Source organism: Mycetomoellerius zeteki, unplaced genomic scaffold (genome assembly GCF_001594055.1).
Source record: "Mycetomoellerius zeteki isolate Tzet28-1 unplaced genomic scaffold, Tzet1.0 scaffold140, whole genome shotgun sequence".
Taxonomy (NCBI): domain Eukaryota; kingdom Metazoa; phylum Arthropoda; class Insecta; order Hymenoptera; family Formicidae; genus Mycetomoellerius; species Mycetomoellerius zeteki.
In genome coordinates this window covers 102,640-123,219 of record NW_017256341.1, presented here as the reverse complement: position 1 = coordinate 123,219, position 20,580 = coordinate 102,640, and the positions used below count along the sequence as shown (strand labels likewise).

At 35.5% G+C, this 20,580-nt stretch overlaps 1 protein-coding gene across 1 annotated transcript; it reads left to right on the top strand.

Annotated features, from left to right (window-relative positions):
* The first annotated feature begins 636 nt into the window (after positions 1 to 636).
* On the top strand, positions 637 to 7,204 carry LOC108731869 (protein charybde). The gene is made up of 4 exons (XM_018462404.1): positions 637 to 706; positions 2,897 to 3,080; positions 3,532 to 3,687; positions 4,098 to 7,204. The coding sequence occupies exons 1-4, from the start codon at positions 658 to 660 to the stop codon at positions 4,186 to 4,188; spliced, it is 480 nt and encodes a 159-aa protein (XP_018317906.1). The 5' UTR covers positions 637 to 657; the 3' UTR covers positions 4,189 to 7,204.
* Positions 7,205 to 20,580: the final 13,376 nt, after the last annotated feature.

The following is a 20,580-nucleotide window of genomic DNA, read 5'->3' as shown; positions in this document are numbered from 1 at the left end:
AGAGAGAGAGAGAGAGAGAGAGAGAGAGAGAGAAAAGGGAAGGGAGAAAGAGAAGAAAAACAAAACGAGCATCGTGGGTGAAAAAAAACTCGATGTACCGTCGTCACCGCCGGCAACAGCGGATAGATCCCCTCCGAGGAGGATCGCACTCGCACGTTCTCGCACGTTCTCGCACGCTCTCGCTCGGTCGGGGTGCCGAGCGTGACCGAAGGCCGGCGCGAGTATCGCCGGAAACGGCCGAAGTGCGGCGTATTGCCGAAACGTCACGTAGGCGATGTTGCTAGGCGGTCGACCGGTGGCGACGTGCGGCGAAGGGAGTGGCGGGGTATCCGCGAGGTGGGATCGCCCGTATAAAAGTCGCGTCAGCGACCGGCGGCCGATCAGTCGAAAGGGTGAATTTACCGTAGATATTTGTCGAGAGCTCTCTCTTCGTGTCGCTCCGGTGAAAGCTTTCGGTGTTCCGGATCCGGTCGCCGATTGTCCGTCGTCAATCTGTTCCCCGTGGCCGCTTTTCTCGCGTTTCCAACCGCCTCGTCCGTCGTTCGTCGTCGACATCTCTTTCTCGAGGAAAATCGCGCTGCCGTCCGGCAAGGCCGACGAGAAAGCCGTGTCCATTGTGCGTCCGCCGCCGCCGCTGCAAGACTTTCTCGCGAAATCATGGAAGTCCTGCCGTGTCCTGTCAATGTGGACTTCAGCAACACCCGAGGTGAGTGCATATAGATATAACGGCTGTCTCGCGACGCCGGTTTCCCTTTAATTCCCCCGTTCTCGCGCTTCAATTGTCGGCCTCTCCGTTTCTCCTCCATCGAGCGAGCCGTTGTTCTCAGCTGACAACGCCGGCTGCAATCAGCTGATTTTTGCTTTCGCGACACGTTTCGTCGGCTGCACCGCTCGAAAAATTTACTCCGATTTCTTAATACGGACGGGGACTCGATTTTCAGGCACACCGGCGATTTACCTGTGAAACGTCGAATTATAGTTGCGTCAGCGTGTCATCCTTCCGATCGTACGAGGGGGAGGGGATGCCCTTCGCTGCCGTTTTTCCATGTTCCTCGATTGTTCTCGTCGCGCTTTCCACTCGCAAACTGTCTTCGGCGTGTTTATAAATGGAATTTTCCTAAAATTTAGCGCTTTCGATCGTCCGATAATAAATAAATACGGATTAACGGACACAAAGAGAGTACTTGAGTTAATTGCTCTTTCAGATCATTATAGAATACAAACAAGGTTTCGTCAGCTGATGATGCAAGAACTATAACGTGAATGTATTTCTTTTAATAGGCAATCGATCATATTTTATAACTCGCTTCGTTGTGAGATTTTTTATTTTCGATCCCAGCAGCTTTGATGATGAAAACGAGAGCTCCAGTAATAATTTCAGAAACGGAAGGGTTGATTGTTTAAATGGCGCGGAACGATGATGTGATTTTTGTTAAGCGCGACAAGGTAGATAAAAAAAAATCGAGGTCAAACGAGTTCGTACGAGCTTACCTCTTCGCCGGCCGCTAGAAACAATGGTCGAGGCAGGCTCGAGATAGAGTCGGCCGAGTGATCGACATACGTCTATTTCTATCAATGTAGATTAACTTTAATCTCAATTTAACTTACTTTCTATTTTTTCGAATTCTTAGAAGCAGAAAAAATTCTTGGAAAATAATTAGAACTGGAAAAGAGTAATAAATCAATTTATCAACTAGGGCCAAAAATGATAGATTTATTTATTTAAATAATAAATTTATTCCATATTTTTTAAATTAACAGGATATCGCTATTGTTCCATAAAAAAAATAAGTTAAACCGACCTGGAAAAGAGTAATATAAAATAAATAAATTTATCAATTAAGACAAGAAAAATGATTATTTATTTAATAATAGATTTATTTAATATTTTGTAAATTAACGAGCAGGACATTTCTATAGTTTGGTAAAAAGTAGGTGAAATTTGGTGAAATTGAGATTAAAACTGATCTATATTGGTAGAAATAGGCGATAGAAAAAAAAAAGAAATGTTACAGTTGAGATATTCTTCCGACGATCACGCATTGATTAAAAAATTGAAATGCCTGGCGAGGTGGGAGACTCGACGTTGGTTGCGTCCTCGCTCCTAACGACTGTTCTTTGTTATGTTGCACAGACGTCGGTTTTAAATAATAAAACGATGATCTCATCGCTCGATTAATCGGGATTATATGTTGCGATCGAGTTAACGCGAGCGTAAAATTAGCTAATATCTAGAATTTACTTGCGGAAATAAGAATCGGCATCGAAGCACCGATTAAAATTATATTTGAGTTCGGATTATATTTAGGTGAAATGGCAGATAACGCGAATTATCATCGAGAAGCAAAATATGTTTTTCCGTTTCGTCTACAGCTTTCGATTATGTCCGACGATATCGGTTGATTTGATGTTAGTGCCTAAAATTACGTCATTTCGCACTTTTTATCTCGGAAGATATTAAATAGGAGGCTATACTTTTCATGAAATATTTTTGTATACTTTGTTATGACATTTTCTGGGCGAAAATTTGTGGGAAAGTTAAATTACGAATTATTATTTAACTTTTATTTAATTTTATTTAAATTTATTTAAATTAAAAAAAATTATTATTTAGGATAATAATTCGTTTTTTTTTTTAGGATAAACTATTATTTATCTTAAATGTGTAATTTAATAATTGTTTTTTAATTTGCATTAACGAGACAATTAGTTCAAATTAATTTCATTTAGGTTTTGGAGTAATTGGGAGAATGACTGTTGAGCTGTCTGTAGGCCTGAAAATAGAAGAAAAAGTGATCTGCCACTTTCTTTTCAATTGACCGCTTTAACGTTTAGTTTATTCGCCGGGAGACTGAGAGAGCGCACGCGCTTAATTTCGTTTAATTAATTGTTACAGCTGGAAGCGAGACGGACGAATTGGACGGTGCCTGTCAGGCGCTGGCGAAGAGGCTGGAGGTTGAACTCAGGAGGGCTAAACACGCCCAGCTGGCTTGCGGCGAGGTCCTCCTACCTGCCGATTTGCTGCCCAAGATAGCCAAAGATGTACTTACGATGGCAGAGAATGAGCCCTGCGGCCTTCGGTAAGTAGAATTTTCCGTGCGTGTTGCCGAAACGACCCTCTCCTTCCTCGAGTAATTCGAATTTGACCAAATCACAACTCGATCCGCGAATCCAGATAAATATTATTTCGCGCAACAAGTGTCCATCTGAAAAACATCGAAAAACTTTTCTCCAAATTGTTTTTTTTTTTTTTTTCATGAGTAATGTTATAGGAAATATCGGTAATTGTATAAAATATTTGGAGCGATCTTTTTTTCCAATGAAAATTTGATCGAGTTTTATTATTTTCATATATTTTTTAATAATTTTATTCGGTTACTAAAAAGATCGATGTTAAAAATAAAAGTGTGTTAAATTTTCCTCGAGTATCTCGATTCGTTATCGCTGTAAATGTTTCTCCAGAATAAATTTCAATTGATATATTGTCTAAATTTTCAATATCTTTGAAAAATTGATGTTTGCTTGTTTCAGAGGCTGTACGTTGTTTATTAGCTTCGAAACGGACAGCATGTGCCGCAAACTGTCGAGAATACAGTGCGATCCCAGTACTGTGTCGACGTTCGAGCTCTATCTCACGCTGAAACAGGACCACACGTCCTGGCACATGCTGCTGCCTCAATTCTTAAAGTGAGCATACACTTAATAAAGTGAAATCTTGCAATTACAATCTGGTTTAAATCATTTTAAATTACTTGTGTTGCAACTTAATTTTATAAAAAAATTATTTAGCTTATTCTTTTGTTCGACTATCTTTAGACTGACAATGAGATAATATTCTAGATAATATTCTAGATTCTCTTGTTATATTTCATAATTAGCTGTTTTTATTTACTTCGACAACATGAAGTGGTATCGCAATACCGCCTTCTTCACTTAGATTGTATGATTAGATCGTATCTAAATAATTTTCATCCGTTCAGCTTTTCCGTTTCCACAAACTTGGCGTTGCAAAATATTGCACATTTTGTAGATAATGCGATTAGCGTGATTGTTTGATATAAGGAAACTTAAAACGATTCGTTGTTTTATTTTTCCAGAAATCTCACACGTGGCGGTACCATCATGATCAGTAGGGACTTCACTTTGCAAAAGAAGAAACTCTACAGGTCTTTCCAGCAATCTCATTGAAGTGTCTCGGGATCACATACCGGGGTTTTGCACGTTGTAACGATCACCCGTTTTGCCTAAACGGGTGCGGCCATTTTTGTCAGTTATTGCCCTATAGGCGTCGGCCAAATTCATACAATATCGAAGACCAGGAAAGAAAAAAAAAACTAAGACGGCGGAAGCAGAGAACCTGAGGTTAGATTTCGTCGTTGTAATGGCACGCTGTAAAATTCGCGTATCATGGTCGCGATCGTGCGAGGTGTTGCGTTTAACCCTTTAACTTGGAGATTACATTTGAATTTTCTATATAAATGACACATTTCACTTATAAGAAACAGTAGAAACTTTTTGAACAAAGGTACTCGCACGTACAAGTGCAGGACTGAGATCGTTCTGTGTGTTTAGAATTTATTCAATGGATGTGTAAAGAAATGAAGTAGTTCGTAGAAATGCTGCTTTACGGTGTAAAAATAGTTGCAGTTTGAACGCAACAGATTTATGAAAGTTAGATCTCGTGTCCAAGATCTAGTGATGTATGGATCTAAAGGTTGAAGAATCTAGACGTCCACAGATCTAATAGTTTAAAAAAATTGGATTTAAAAAATAAAATTCAGACATCTTAACCTGTGAGATTAATCCGAAATTATAAAGAATTCGGCTGAATTACATTTAATTGTAATCTAGAAAATAAGTAAACAATTAGATTCGAAGGACGCTAGAATTAAAAAATATTTGCAAAGCTAGTTTATAAGATATGTAGAATTTGACGATCGTTGGAGTTGAGGATCGTAGAATTTAAGCTTTCCAAAATCTAGGGATCTAGATTTGGAATTAGAAGTATTGTAACGGTAAGGATGAATCTAACATATTTTCACTGTTGAATGGCGATTCAGTTAAAGGGTTAATGACAACACCATCGCTCTTTTGTTCTGCTGTCACCATGCAATACTGTATTCAAGGAGAGAGGCCTATTACGCGTTCGATAATTGTGATAGCGCGCGAGACAAGTTCTAATAGTAGTAGATCTTATATCGCGAGGAGTGGTCTCTCGCATCTTCGTTCTTGAAGAGGATATGTGATTATAAGACTTGTAACAAATTTCACGTGATACGTAGCAAGTATAATTAGTTTTTAGAGCGCGTTTTACTGATTAATCGTAGTCAGGTAGCTATTAGTCGCGTCGGATGTTTAGTGATGATCCTTCGAAGCTCGTGTGTCTCTCACGGACGAGCACACATTGTCCATTTTTCATTGTGAAATGCGAAATGATTATGCTGGAATGTGTGACAGCATATTCTCCAAATAGTAACCTTTTATGAAAATCTTGCAGGATAGTCCCAAAGAGAAATAGATCCTAATGAGACTATCATTTTGTGATTAATCAAGTCACTATTGATATTAACATAAGAATAATTCGAATATATAATCATATAATCGAATTATCTTACATTGAGAAGCGTAAGAACTCGAATAATAATCCACATTTTCCAATTAATTTTTACATTTTCTGTCAAACTTTCGAAAACATTTTTTTCTTAAAAACCAACAAAAGTAATTTCAGTAGGATGTTCTCATAATGCACGTTTTTTGGGACATCCTGTATATCCTGTTGGTAAATGATACAGATGTTCAGCCCATACTGTCATTCCATCGATCGATCTTTCTCCCTCGTCATTTTCTCCCTTCATAACAGTCGCTATGTGAAAAATCTCATTACTTTATAATAACATCTTCTCTCGATGTCGCGATGCTAATTATCATTTCTGCGATATCATTGATAAATATATTAATATTTGTCTCATTACCGGGTGATTCGTCTCGACAGTAATTTATTTAAGCCATCGAATTTGTTGGCGCAAAGCAATATGCTTTTGCCTTCTGTATTGTTAGTGCGTAATATTTTGTTTCAGTTAAATTTCAATATTTCGTGTTTCGAGATTTTGATTCTGCGAATATGAAATTATTTCGATGAATTCTGTGAAAAGCTTGTGAAACTCGTCACAGATTTTTCGTTTAATTTGCGGGACTAAGAAAAGAACCTGTAACGAGATAGAGTAAAGCGGTGCAATTTCTAACACTTCAGAAAATATCTTAGACTTATTACATTAAGTGACAAAAATCAATCTTACTGTCTAACGGATAGTTAAAATTGTGTAAAATCGTATATATATATATGCAGACTAATGGAGTAATTATATATCCACTAAGCTAGATGAACTACATTTCTCGGTGTAATCTGAGAGATGATCCATCTTGAAACTGTATCGCTTCAACTCTGTAGCTTCAAATAGATTTTCACAGAGAAACAATGACGAGATGAGCTCGCTTTTGCTGTTTAACGTGTTGAAAGGGACGAAAGATTAGAGAGAGGATTAACGTTCTGCTATTAAATTATTGTTCACAATCTTCGCTTCAATTTGTCATGTTATTATAATATTATTCGTTGACTACCGTACGTACTACTACTCACGTTGTGGTTAATACCTGTTCGCGTTTTCTTTGTGTCTAGATTTTTTTTACTTCTTTACCCTTTTTTCGTTTTTTTTTTTACTTTGCTTCGGTCGCTTTTCGTCGTAGTGCGATTAAAGACCTTAGTGGCGGTATTGTGATATTAAGAATTACGAAATGATTAAGAGAAAGAAACAAGTGTGTGATTATCGTTAGGATTTAGATTAAAGACGCTCGTATAAAGTTTTCTTCGCGGGGTCGAGAGAAACGTGTTGCGTAGGGATACAATCCCTTCCGTTTTACCTTCGCGCACAAGAGAGAAAAAGTACATTGAAATTGAAAACCTCTTCGTGGTATACTTACAAAGGATGGCGACGCTTTAACCGGTGAATCGAATATTTATATCAGAAAGTGAGATTTCCTTTTACGAACTGAATTACAACAGGATGTGTACCGCAACGAGACTCAATGGAATTAGATTGAACTCGGATTTTTTTTGTGATAATGTGGAGCTGTCTCTTTAAAAATCGGCGAAGCAAAAAACCGATGCTGTTGCAATGAAATTCACTGTTTAAGAGGAAAACTGTATGAAAAGATTTATTTGTATATATTTTATTTTATACGTTAAAATAAATTATAATTTTTATTGAAAAGGAATCTAATCTTTTTCATACGCTCTGTAATACTATTTTAAAATTTGTTTCTTGTAATTTCGTTAGTATTATTGTGTACATTTAACTAATATTTTTTGCAGCAAAGAATTTCGGTTATATAATCTCGTGTATATATATATATTATATATATAAAGTATGTATATATTATAAATTTTCTAATATATATTTATATATTAAAAAATCTGGGAAACAAAGGATTTTCTAAAATTTTTTAAATAAAAAAAAGTAATCTAGGATCTTTTTGCGTATTTCCTGATTTCAATGATTGTACAAATCAAGCAATTTGTAAAATTTCTTAATTTTATATAACGTGTAAGATAAAATTTGTTGCATCTTATTAAGAAAATCGATTTGATGTTACAATATTTAATCGAAAAAATTTACTTTTCTGAATAATTACTAAAAATTGAAAAAATTATTATAATTCGTACTTTAAAATTAGAACAATAGGATATATATGAGTCCAATCTTAATATAAAAAATTCAAAGTTCATATTAAGAAACCGAATTCTTTTTGTGAATTTTTGTCACAGAAAAGAAACATAAAATATCGAACCTTTGGAAATAAATAATTTACGGCGACGAATTTCAAACTTGCTTCTTGATAATCTAAATGATGGAATAGAACCGGTTAAAGCTCTAAAGGGGGAAGAGACACAATCCCGTCCAAAACACTTTCCCACCATCCTCTAGAGTCGTGCATCTACATCCCCTTATTTCATACGAGGACGAAAAAAAGAGAAGTAGCTAGAAAGGTCACGTAAGAATGAGGGACAGCCACATGTAGAGTTAACCGCGCGTTGTAAATTGGGCTATCGCATTTGCACGAAGGTGTAAGACTGATTTGCTGATGTAACAAACGAAAGACATTGGCCCGTCTCAAGCCAGCTGGCATTCACAGTACAGTATGACCGTAAATTATTATCCGAGAAGATACTACCTAAAAAAAAAAGATTAATTATCTTGCAGGATATTTATCTTTAATAAACTGATTATTAAAGAGAAAGAAGGCGACGCACACAAATGAATTATAAATCTAAAAAGATGGATCTCTTTTTTTTTCGGGGAATAATATTTGACTCATACTGTACTTCAAAATGTACTATTATAATTAGCAGTTATTTGTTAATAACAAACGCTACAAACGACATCGCAAGTCGAAATTGTAGCATTACAGAGCGGTGGAAAGCAATACTCGCGGCCTCGTTTAATTGTTATTAGTTAATTACGAATGTACGGATAAATTGCGAGCGGGTATACATTTTACATATGAAAGGTTAATCCTATACAGTATAACACTTCTTTTTTTTATATGAAAATGTGAATGTGTCCGCATATATTATATTATCAAATATATGATATAATTTATATTATATTGCAAATACCGTTTATATAATATATACACATATATAATGATGTATTTTATAACAAATTCGAAGTTACTATGCGAAATAAAGGAGTCAAGTGTGGGAGCTATAAAAAAGAATCACGAAAACTCGTTTTGTGATCATTTTATTTATATTCGATTTTATAATTGAATGTGCGTACTTGTAACACACCTCCAGTGAAGTTTTGAAACCTATTGAGGCGTCCGTTTATACTGTCAAGGTTTAAACGTGGATGGAAACATTTATATATACATGTGCTTTCTAAAATATTATATCGTGATAATACACAATAATGTCGAATGTGACAACGACGGTGATATCGTCGTTAATCACGTTTTTACAGTATGTGAGAATTTTATTAAAGACGTTATAAAAGTTTATCTCATTTTTTTTGTATAGAGTAAGACAGAGAAAACAGTACAAGTTTTTTCCTGGAAAAAGAAATAAATAATTATATTATGAAATATATATATATATATACATATATCATAAATATAATAAATTAATATCTATGACGTTCTCTCAAGGCGTATCCCTAGTGATGATCCTGCGCGAGACACATCGTAAAAGAGAATTGGATAAAGTCTAAATGATAACAAAAATTCAATTACCGATAAGTTACAGCGGCGAAAGTTCCGTCGATCTCGCTTGCGTGACAAGGGGGATTAAAAAAAAAAAGCGCGTTTCCGTTGATTGCCTCCATTATTTATCGTTTGTAGCGATTGTTTCTCGACAAAGCGAACGTTAACAGGATCGATCTGCGAAACGACGCGCGTTACGCGCGCGGATGTTGCAAATTGCGTTGCGCACCGCAGGACGTACTCCCGTTTACGCGCCCCCATTTACGAAGTAATTGTTTTTACGGGCCGTCATGGAAACATTTCCTGATCTCATGAGCGGGCGAAGGTTTTTCCACCTTCGGCAGTGAAATACATAAAGTGCTCATAAATATTCTTGAAATATTTATGTGTTTGTGAATGTGCGTAATAGCGTCGCGATGATGATCGTGTAAAATTTAACCCTAAATAGTACAAAATAATTTAAACATGTACGAAAGTCATTTGACGAGAGTGAAAAAGAGAGTCTCTTAATTTTCGTTCCAAATTGTCTTCTGGACATTCGAGAATTTCTTAAAAAAAAATTATAACAATCAATACGAATACAAAGCTGATAATTTTTTTTCTTAATTTTCCTCATATTTTAGACGCGGAAAGGAAAATTTCTTTTTATACTGTTCAGGGTTAAATGTTAAATTACTGCGAAGACAAGGATTGATGAAGATACGCTCCTCATGGCGAGAGGGTGGAAATGAGAACGAGTTTCTTGTATCGCGAGGGTAGAGAGGAAGAGAAAGAAAGATAGAGAGAGAAGAGACAGATAATATTTGTAATGTTGCACAGCAACGATTTGCGCGACGCTCGCTGTGCTTTGGATATTTTTGTACCTTGCGCGATATGAAAGTCCGATTACGTAGTTTTCGCGATAGTTTGTTCGCGATTAATGCCGCGGCTTCTCGATACGTTAGTGATTCTTTGCAAACGCATTTTTCCGTATTAAGAAATGCTATGTGATGTTATTTCTAATTTGTAATATCTACGACAATTTATGCTGCGTTTGAGAAACGCAAATAACAGAAAGAAATATATCAGAAAGAGTTGTCGATTTTTCTTACTCCCCAATCCATTGTTACTTATTATCATCCTTCTGTCAAGAGATTCTGCGAAAACTTCATTTCCTTTGAAGTAAGATAAGTAAGTACGAGAGTAAAATGAGTAAAAAGATATTTTGCAATTATTAAAATATTATATATGCAACGCGTATTTTGCATGCATTGAACAATACATTTCTCGATAGAATGAAGACACATTAATAAAATTACGATGGAAACTGTTTTTAAAATAGTTGTGTCGAAGATAAATGTAAAGCGACACGCACAATCTATGATTTTAATAAAATTGAGATAGAATTATCAGTTGAGTTTACGTAAAGAGCAACTGGATGCAAACCTGAATTAAGCAGATTAATTATTTTACTTCGTATTAGAAATCGGTATAAAATGTCTGATTCGCATTTTAAAGGAGTTCTACAAAAAGATCGAATTTTAATATATTTATTAGCATTTATTAATTATTATTAATAGTATTTATTAAACCGTTGAAATCCGTACATAATAAGGAGTAATTTTGTCCTAAAGAATAATCGATTCTAAATTCAAGTCGAGGAGGTGTTTATTATTGAAATGTAATACCGGAATTGTGAGCACATATACAAAACAACGTGAATACGCCGACGTAGCGACAATGAAACTGTTATTGCTAGCGAAAAATGTTTTCAACATCGATATTTGCACAGAGTTTTGAGATAAAAAGCTCATGAAACTGGATATCGCGTCGAAACGCGATAGATTGACAATAAGTGTATTATCAGCGGGGGGGAAATTATATTTACGCACACGACGACCCAGGATTATAAATTTACACGCGCTTGTGTAAACGTCGGGGAAATTCATAATTGAACGATTTACGAGATATATTCAAGATACTCGCGAATATAAAGTGCGGGGAGCGTAGTCAGGATTTAAGCTCGAAAACGCTACAGTGCAGTGTGCGGGGGCCGTATTGTTTCAACTAGTTCCCGCAATTATCACGGCGTATACAAGACTGGATAGGAGAAACCGGTTTCTCGCGCGCGCGCGCGCGCGCCTGCGGTCGCTCGGCGCAACCCGTTTGTTCGTGTTTTCATCTTGAAAACTCGTAAGTATTATCGGCATTATTCCGAGCTCTTCTGTGAAAAAATTCTACGCGGCATAAAGCGTAAACCGGATCGGAAAATTGCGCAAGTGTTGCCGATCCTCGAGCATTGATTTAACATTGTTGCACGATTCGCATTTGTTTCCTTTTTTTTTTATTTCGTCTGCAAGTATATTGTATTCTTAATTTATCGCATTATATGGCTCGATGCTCTACCATCGCGAATCAACGGTTTCTTGTGGACAACTTCAAGTTTCTTTCTAACAAAAGTTGACGAAAACTTCAATAGCGGAGCTAGTTTAGTAGTGAAAATTATTTAAACATTTTTCTATTGTATGTATTAAAACTGTCTGTGCAATTAAATCCTACTTTAGCACCCTTACAGAAATTTAATATATTGGAAGGTAGTGATATGAATTATTTATTTTGAATATTAAAAGCATTAAACTCAAACAATCTACCTATTCTTTTTTATTCACTTCTGATCTTTCTTTTTCTTTATCTTTACTTTCTATCTTTCTAATATTACATTTTTTTATAGCTACTCTTGTATTTCTTTTTGTACTAAATATTTTACTCATAATAAATAATTAATTATTATCTTTTAGTATTAAATTGGATTTCTATAAGAGTATTGCAGCAATAAAAATTCACTTGAAGTTGAATGACGAATAAAATACCACTTTGCTTACGTCTCTTCACTTTTGGTATACAAAAAATATATTTAAAAACTTATAGATCTTCTCTGTTATATTTTATAACTCGAAGAGTGTTCGAGTTGTAATTACGAGAGAATGTACACACAATTTTTTTTTAATATTAACAAAGCGATAGCTTTTTACTGTACAGAGACGTTGCGTGAATTTTCAAGTCTAAACGCGTCTAGCTTCTTCCTCAATTTCGCCTTTTTGATGTAAGTATACTCTACGACCCAAGCGAATGACTTTGTTAATATCTGCTCCGGATATTCAATAAGCTAAAACGGGAACAGGCGCTTCGGGACATCTGTGTCTAATTTGGTGGCGAATGAGTTCTGGCTCATATCCGCGTCCGGACGCGCCCGCAGTGTCTCTTCCTGAGATCTAGCATATCAATAACGCGTAGGTAATTCGAGTCGGGCGCGATAACGGGCTGTGGCAACTGGTTGACTTGTTATGCGCGCTCAGCTGATGGCCGGTATACCCACTAACGTTCGGATGCACATGCGAACATGTACATGCACGCACAACCGCCTACTGTTTCCTTCGCCGATGAGAATCGGAGTTGGCGCAGTTTGTCGCTGCGAGCGAAATATCAAGCTGGAAAGAAAACAGGACGAAGTGAAATTGTTAAAAGACGACATTGTTAAAAGACAGGAACGGAAACTTTTCACTTTTCTGGATGCGCGGAGTCATTCAAACGGGAGGGGGCGATGATTTCAAAATAACATAAATATTTTATCTTTTGTTGCATGTGCGATGTATATTTCTAACGTATACACCTTAGTTAAATACTGTTTTTTGTCAAATCGCTCAAATTTTTTTTAAATTTGTCAAAAATTAACATATTGTTTTTTTTTAAGTACCCCGAACTCTGGGTGTGGAAAGCTCTATATCTTTCATAAGGAAGTCTCCGTCTATAAAAGACGACATTATTCTTCCAGCTGGATATTTTCGTGTTTTTTTTCATACGGGGACCTCAGGATCGAGATGACGTACGCAACTTTTTTTTTAAACCGCAGTCGAGATCGGAGAGATGGAGAGCTTGGAGAGTCGGAGAAACGTCACGGAAACTGTACGAGAGACCTGTCAGATGTCATGTTCTTAAGAATTTCTTATCGTTTGCATAGAAATGAAAGGATTTTCTGTCATTTGCATGCCCATATAGATATGAAAACTGGGATGCTCATACGTGATAATTATTGATGTCTCAATTAAATGTAACGTTTAGTATAAAATACAGACGTAATAATAGAAACATATAAGGCTATTTTCTTTTATGACATCATAAGACTATTTATTCTATCTTCGTACGTTCAATCCTCGTTGTTTTTCTTGGAACATCATACCGGAATTTCTTTTTATAAATCGAATAGCCTTTGAAATCAGCTAACATAAGTCCGATTTAACGACTCGTTTCATTTATCGTCTTTGCATTTATATCTTTCGTCTATAAATCGAAAATAACCATTACACTGTAATGGCAACGAAGGAATCTGTGCCAGCAACTTTTCATATTTAGATATATTTCATATTTATTTATTTATTATATTACGCTTATTTCATTAATATCACATTTATATTATTTATATGTATATTATTTTCATATCGATATTTCGAAACAGAACAAATTGAAGTGCCAACTCGTTTGGCAGCGGTGGAAAGCAAGTGTTTGTTCACAGGTATGCGTTATATTTACTATTTATTTTTTTACTTTTTCAAACCGCAGAATAACATTGAGTGTTCTATTTTCGAACTATTAACGTGTAAAGTCAAGATAAGAATCACCGGTGTGTCCCTCGATTTTTCGTTTTAGACAGAACCGCATCTTTCAAGTGATAATGGAAGAAAAATTTAGTTTAATTTTTGATCTTCTCTAAAATTTTCGTCATTAAAATAATAATAATTGTCTTGTTCTCTTTTTTTCTTTCTTTTTTTTTCAATGCGTGACATCGTCCTGATAGAAGCTCGCTTTACCCAAGGGGTCGATTTGCAGTTGCTCGACTAGATGCGCTCACACATGTACACGCACACAAGCACGTAGGTACACGCTGCCAGTGTGCGAGCGTTTATCGCTTGCATGCAAGTTCGTTTACCCCGATGCAATAATCGCCATCCCTTATCTCGCGGTTTCCTGCGGTGCTCTCGCTTTCGCGTCTCGATCGGCATGCTGCGCTGATCGAGGCTTCGATCCGCTGTCTTTATTTTTCGTGAAAATCGAACGAATCATGCTTTATCGTGTGCGATAATAGCAGAGAAGATTTAATTAAATAAGAGAAACCTATATATTTGATTAAAGCGGATTTTATTGTTAGTGCTTAAGTGTTTCTGTGTGAATTTATGTACATATCTGATTTTAGAAGAATATTTGTTATTAAAAAAGAATAATGAGAGTCAAAAGTCACTATTTTTATGGTTACAAATGGTAACAAATATGTATATTACGTTAAAATCTTGAACTTTATTTTCAATCAATGATTATGTTTATATTAAATGTACTATATTCTTTCACGTGTTACGCGCTTTGCGATATCTATTTATATTTCCTTGTTCAGCTGGAAGGCACTTGCTTCGGGATAATAATAAATACATCTTCTTTCCCTCTATTTATCCGGATTTCCCTATTATGCACAACGCTATGATCCAACCGCCCAAACTTGGAACGCATCTTCTGCCGTTGAACCCTTTTCGGAGTTCATGTTTGCGTAATAGATGGGCAATCTGCCCGTGGTCTGCAATCAGTCGCTCTATTTTCACTTTGGCAAGGGTGTGTTGTACACAAAAATTTTGCGTACCGTGTTGGCGGTTGAGGGGGAATCAACCGGTTTTGATGAATTATTCTTAACCAAGAGATAAAGATCGTCCGCATACAATCGATCAGCGTCAACGTACTACATATGCACGTTAATACCGTTCGGCTGGGGATTTACGAAATATGACAACAACGAGAACATGTTGCCATGACAGTAAATCTGCTCGTTGTGACCTGGGATGGGATTGCATCATGCATTAACAGATCAGTAGTAGGGAAAATTATTGATTGCTCTTTTCAGGCTTATTTCATGAGACTTTTAATTTATTTAGAATGAAAATTTAAAATTGCTTTATAAGAAATTAAATTAATAAATTTTCAGAAAAGAAATTTAAAAAGATATGTATATCCATTTCGATCAACGTAAATTAACTTTAATGTCGGTTTAATTTATTTTTTATTTTCTCCCAGTTCTAAAAGAGTTCTAACTTCCATTTAGAAAAAGATAAAGAATAATCTAAAAATAAAAAGTAAAGATTAATCCGAGATTGAATTTATATTGGTAGAAGTACATATAGGTTATAGACATAAAAGGTTTTAACCTTTTCGAATTGACGCCAAAATCTATAACATAATTATGCTGCCGTTTATTAGGTCTATTAGGAGATTCAATTTATATTAATAAAAAAGCAATAATTTATTTCAAGGAACCAAAGTGACATAACTCGTATAAAAAAAAGAATTTTATTAAATATATTTTAATAAAAAATAATTTAAATTTGCAAATGTAAACATTGGCTTATATAACATAAAGAAAATTGAATTGACATTTTTAATAGATTTATAATTGAATCCAATAGATCCACGGTCAGTTCCGGAGAGTTAAAATCTCTTAAGAAAATCCGAATTACCTCTAAAAATATCTTCGTTTTGTTCTTATAATTAGATTGCAATATACGTATATATGTGCATCTGGCTAAAAAACACGTCTTTTTTTTTACCGTCTCTTTTTTCCTTGTCGAGCAATTTAGCTTTTAAAAAATTGTCTTCCTTTCCTAAAAAGAGCGGATTTCTTGAGATTACCTACTCCTGGAAGATAGATTTCGATGAGCGGATAAACGAAACGGGAAGCATTCCTGTTCTAAGCTGCCGATGATATGAGGAGGCGGATTTAATACGATTTTTCGGGAGCTACCTGCGTTACGCGTAAGGGAGGGCGCGGAGACAAAGAAGCGTTTCTTATATAGGAGTATATTCGACGACGAGGGAGCGGACCCGTGCGGGGAGCGAGAGGGAGAAAACAGGAAAGATCGCCTGGACGAAGATAGCGTGGCACAAAGACGTCTCTTTTGCTACCCTGCTGAGCGCACGATATCGGCATCTCTCTCCCTCAACCGTTCGGTCGACCCGCTATTTTCGCCCACGTTAAGAGTGCGACGGTGCGATGGAGGAGAAGAAGGGAGGCACGAGGGAGAGAAAGAGAGGTTCTTGGAAGGAAGACGGAGCTACGAGCAGGACCGGATTTAGGGTGAGGCGTGCGGGCTGTAAAATCAACAGATCTTTCTCGTGGCGTGTTACAGTAGCAAAGAATTAATATATTTCTGCACTGTGAAGATGTGTGTAAAAATATATTTTATATCGAAAAGACTATCTTGGAGGACTTTTATTTTTTGAATTGACATCGAAAAGAAGTATTCTTTGTGAGACCGTTGTTTGAAGCAAGATATTCTCTCTTTTTATTTTTCTTCTGGTATCCCTGATACCACAATTTTCATTTGCTAGCTTCGCGACAAAGAACTTATTATGCCGATATTTTTAAATATATCAAGAAAAGAATTGCCCTACTATATTTAGAATTTTAATAATGACTAAGTAGAAACAGTTAAATAATAGTCGAAACTACCTGTACGAGTTACGCTGTTTACATTATCATTTCATGCACGTGCACGCAGCTTATAATATCTTTTATCACATTTTATCGCTATCTATTATATGAAGGAGCGATTGCAGTAAAACCAACATTCGCTTATTTCTAATAAAAGACGCTCACATTTTGATTGCCTTGAAGCTTTAGCATCCACAAATCCGGCTCTGGCCAAGAGAGAGCTAGAGAAAGAAAGAGAGAGAAAAAGAGAGAAGAAGACGTAGGAAAGAAAAAGAGAAAACGAAAACCGGGTAAGAGACGAGAGACGGCAACACAGAGAAGAGAAGGAGTAAAAGAGAAAAGGGAGAAGCTGGGAGGAGTCGCAGAGCGGTAAAGGAACGAAAGGGACTAAAGGGAGCGGGGAAGGGAGGGAAAGAAGAGAAACGGAGCTGGCTGAGGGAAAAGGAGGGGAAAGGCAAAAGTGGAGGCGCACAGTAAAAGAGAGAAATTGAAGTGAAGAGAGAGAAAGATGAGAAAAAAGCAACAGTGGGAGGGAGAAGCGGTAGCCGAGAGAGAAAGAAAACATCATGAAGTGCTAAACCAAAACGTTAGTCGTTCTCACGATCCTGCTGAACAGGTAGATCGATATTGACACTTCGACCCGTATTTCGGGCCGTTTAATATAGCGCCTTTTTGTTTACATATTCCGCAAATTGCGATATAAACCTTTATCCGGGCAGGTTGGCCAAGAAATCTCGACTTCGGAACGCAGATCTCTTTGTCAGCCAAAATCAGATAGAAGAGAACGAGATGCTAGTAATTTTTAATTTTTGTGAGGGAGTGTTTGCAAAATAATAAGTGAACTTGATATCGCATCCAAGATTGAGTTTAAGATGCAGCCTCATCCAGATATAGTTTCAATCAGTTCTCATATCGCAATATCTAAATTTCTTTTACGTAATGCCTTATAGAAGCATACGAGATTGCAGTTATTAAGCGGAATATATGCACACGTTGTAATTTGTATCTACGGGAAAATGTTACGTAATTATACTAATCAAGAACTTGTATCTTGTGCTACGAACTTTGCATTGTAAATTGATTGTGGTGTAACTACTCATAAAATTAGCGGTAAAAGTGAAACGCTACGAGGAATAAAATCATGGATTAAAAAGAGGAGCGCTTAATATCCGAAAGCAATATTCGATACATTTGAATTCAACTTCAAACGGGTACATCCCGGAAAATCGAAGGAGATTATTACGAGAATTAGTAAAAATGTTCACACAGTAGGAATATTAAAATACAATATTAGCGGTTTTAACGGAGAACCGGAAGCAATATCAAGAACAGAATCAGGAGTTGTGTTGTCGTTGGGAATAAAGCCGAGATTAGAATATAGATTAGAATATATGATTTTCCGCGATTATCAAAATCTAAAGAGAACAATTTTAAATTAAACTTATATATGAATTTATTTTCTAGGAAAAATTTTATATATATGGACATATATACAATATAATATATATAAAATATGTTACTTTTATATACAATTATACATAATTTTATATAATTATATATAAAACATTTTTTCTCGGGAAGTCTCCCTATAATTACGAATTTTATTATTATCTGTATATTGCATATAAAAAGTGATTGATAGAATATTATTTTATAATTCTGAATATTGTTCCTGCTTTTATTTTCAGCATTTATGGGCTGATTAAAATAGAATACGAATTGTAGAAATTTATGCAAAGTTCTCAAAATAATTTTATTCTATTATGTAATTCGGAAAACAGTTTAATTATAGACTCGGGAAAAAATGTTATATGGACATATTTTATGTATAATTGTATATATAATATATGTCAATTTTTTATATAATTATATATGAAATATTTTTTCCCGAGGATAAAATTTAGAAGAATTAATTTGTATCTTTCTTTAACTATTTAATATATGATTATGTATTTATAAATGTGTATTATATAATGAATAATAATTATTATGTACTTACATATCCTGTATTTTTTATACAATTAAAATTAGAACAAGAGATGAACGATACATTGCGTCACCATCAAAATTACCTGATTAACAAAAATAGCTATTAATTAACCGCAGGAAAATATAAATTAAAATAAAATAAAAGAATGAGAATAAAATGTAATAAAAAACTGATACATTTTTATAAAATACACAATAAAAAGATGTATCAAAACATATAATTTGAGTTTTACTTTTCTAGTGTATAGTTACTAGTTACAGAGAAAAAAAGAGAGCATCTCGTAATCTCATAGAAACTGTACTTATAAATCTTTCATTAAATGCCAAATTAATTTTGGCATTAAATTTAATAAATCAATGTATTACTTTAATACTTTTTAAAAACATCTTAATATAATTCATATTTTTTCTTTAATATCCCAAATACTTAGTAAAATCATTCTTCATCGAGTAAACAGAATCATCACCTACAAATGAATGAACGAAACCGTTGCGAATTTTAGACGTCAGTATAGGTGACATGACGGTTAGGCTGTTAATAGTTCATTTTTCATAGAACCACTTGAGTTTTCTTTGTTGCCTGACATTTTGCCTGCACAGAAGGAAAAGTCTTTGTTCAAACGACGCGAAAGTCCCTTCCCTATGATTAGAGTACCAAAGTGTCTAGGCCCCGCTATGATCGACAGTGGTTTGGTGAGCGCATGGGTCGAAGGGTAGGGAGACAAGGGTAGGAAGCGAGAGGTAGAAACGGTAGGGAGCGATGGAACAGTCCATGAATCATGATGCGAGAGTGACGAGGACGCTGTTACGTGATCGCGTTGCGCGAGATAAGGACGCCTGCTGCTCGTTCGTGGAATATTCCGCTGAACTCTAGAGCCAGGACTGTGCGGGATCGTTTGGTAAAGGCGAGGACGAGGGAAGAGGAGGCAGAGGGGAAGAGAAAGAGAGAGGGGAGAGAGAGAGAGAGTGAGAGAAAGAGAGAGACCCGGGGAGTTAATGTCCCACACGGAACTAAACCTAGAGAGACACGAGTCCGCGTTTTGTGGAAACGGGCTTTCTCCTCGCGTGAGATGCATCGTCGAAAAAAAAGGGTCGCCAGAATCTCGTGGAAAATAAAAAAACTGCCGTGGATCCTGATTTTATCGTCGTCGGTTGGTTGATTATGTTATACGTCGATCGACGAATTAATGTAATTACGTGCGTCAATTACAAAGCTTACGAGCGTTAATTGAATTTTCATTGAGTTTGAATATAAATATATATTCGAAAATAATCTCTGTTTATTTGCTATCCGTGACAACGAAAACATCACGATGTCAACATCGCAACGTCTAAGATTTCGATACCGAATTGACTGAAATTACACCAACACTTCGATCTCTGATCATATCTAGATTGACTAGTTTCTGGTGTTGATATCATTTTGTTGATGTTAGTTGAGTCTTGCAGTAACATAATTTGACGTTTTTTTTTCTAGATGTGTAGAAGAATATTTTTTTATTTTAAAGAGAGTTTGAAGCCAAGCAATATTGGTAACCGATATAATCTTTTTTCTCTGTTTACGTTAAATCTAGATATAAATCTATTTGGGTTTAGAAAGCTACCAGTGTTGCCGGAGGCGATACGATTGTACCACTTTTGCTACGTTACTAACCAAAAGATATTCACATTTAACAAATTTAGTATAAACTTGGAAAATTTAAAAGTTATTTTTAAAAAGATTGGTTATAGAACTTCATAATTTTGTTAATTATGCTGTCGTTTTATTTATGATATAATTGTAATATAATATAGTTTACTTATTGCTTCTTTTTATCGTGATGTTATAG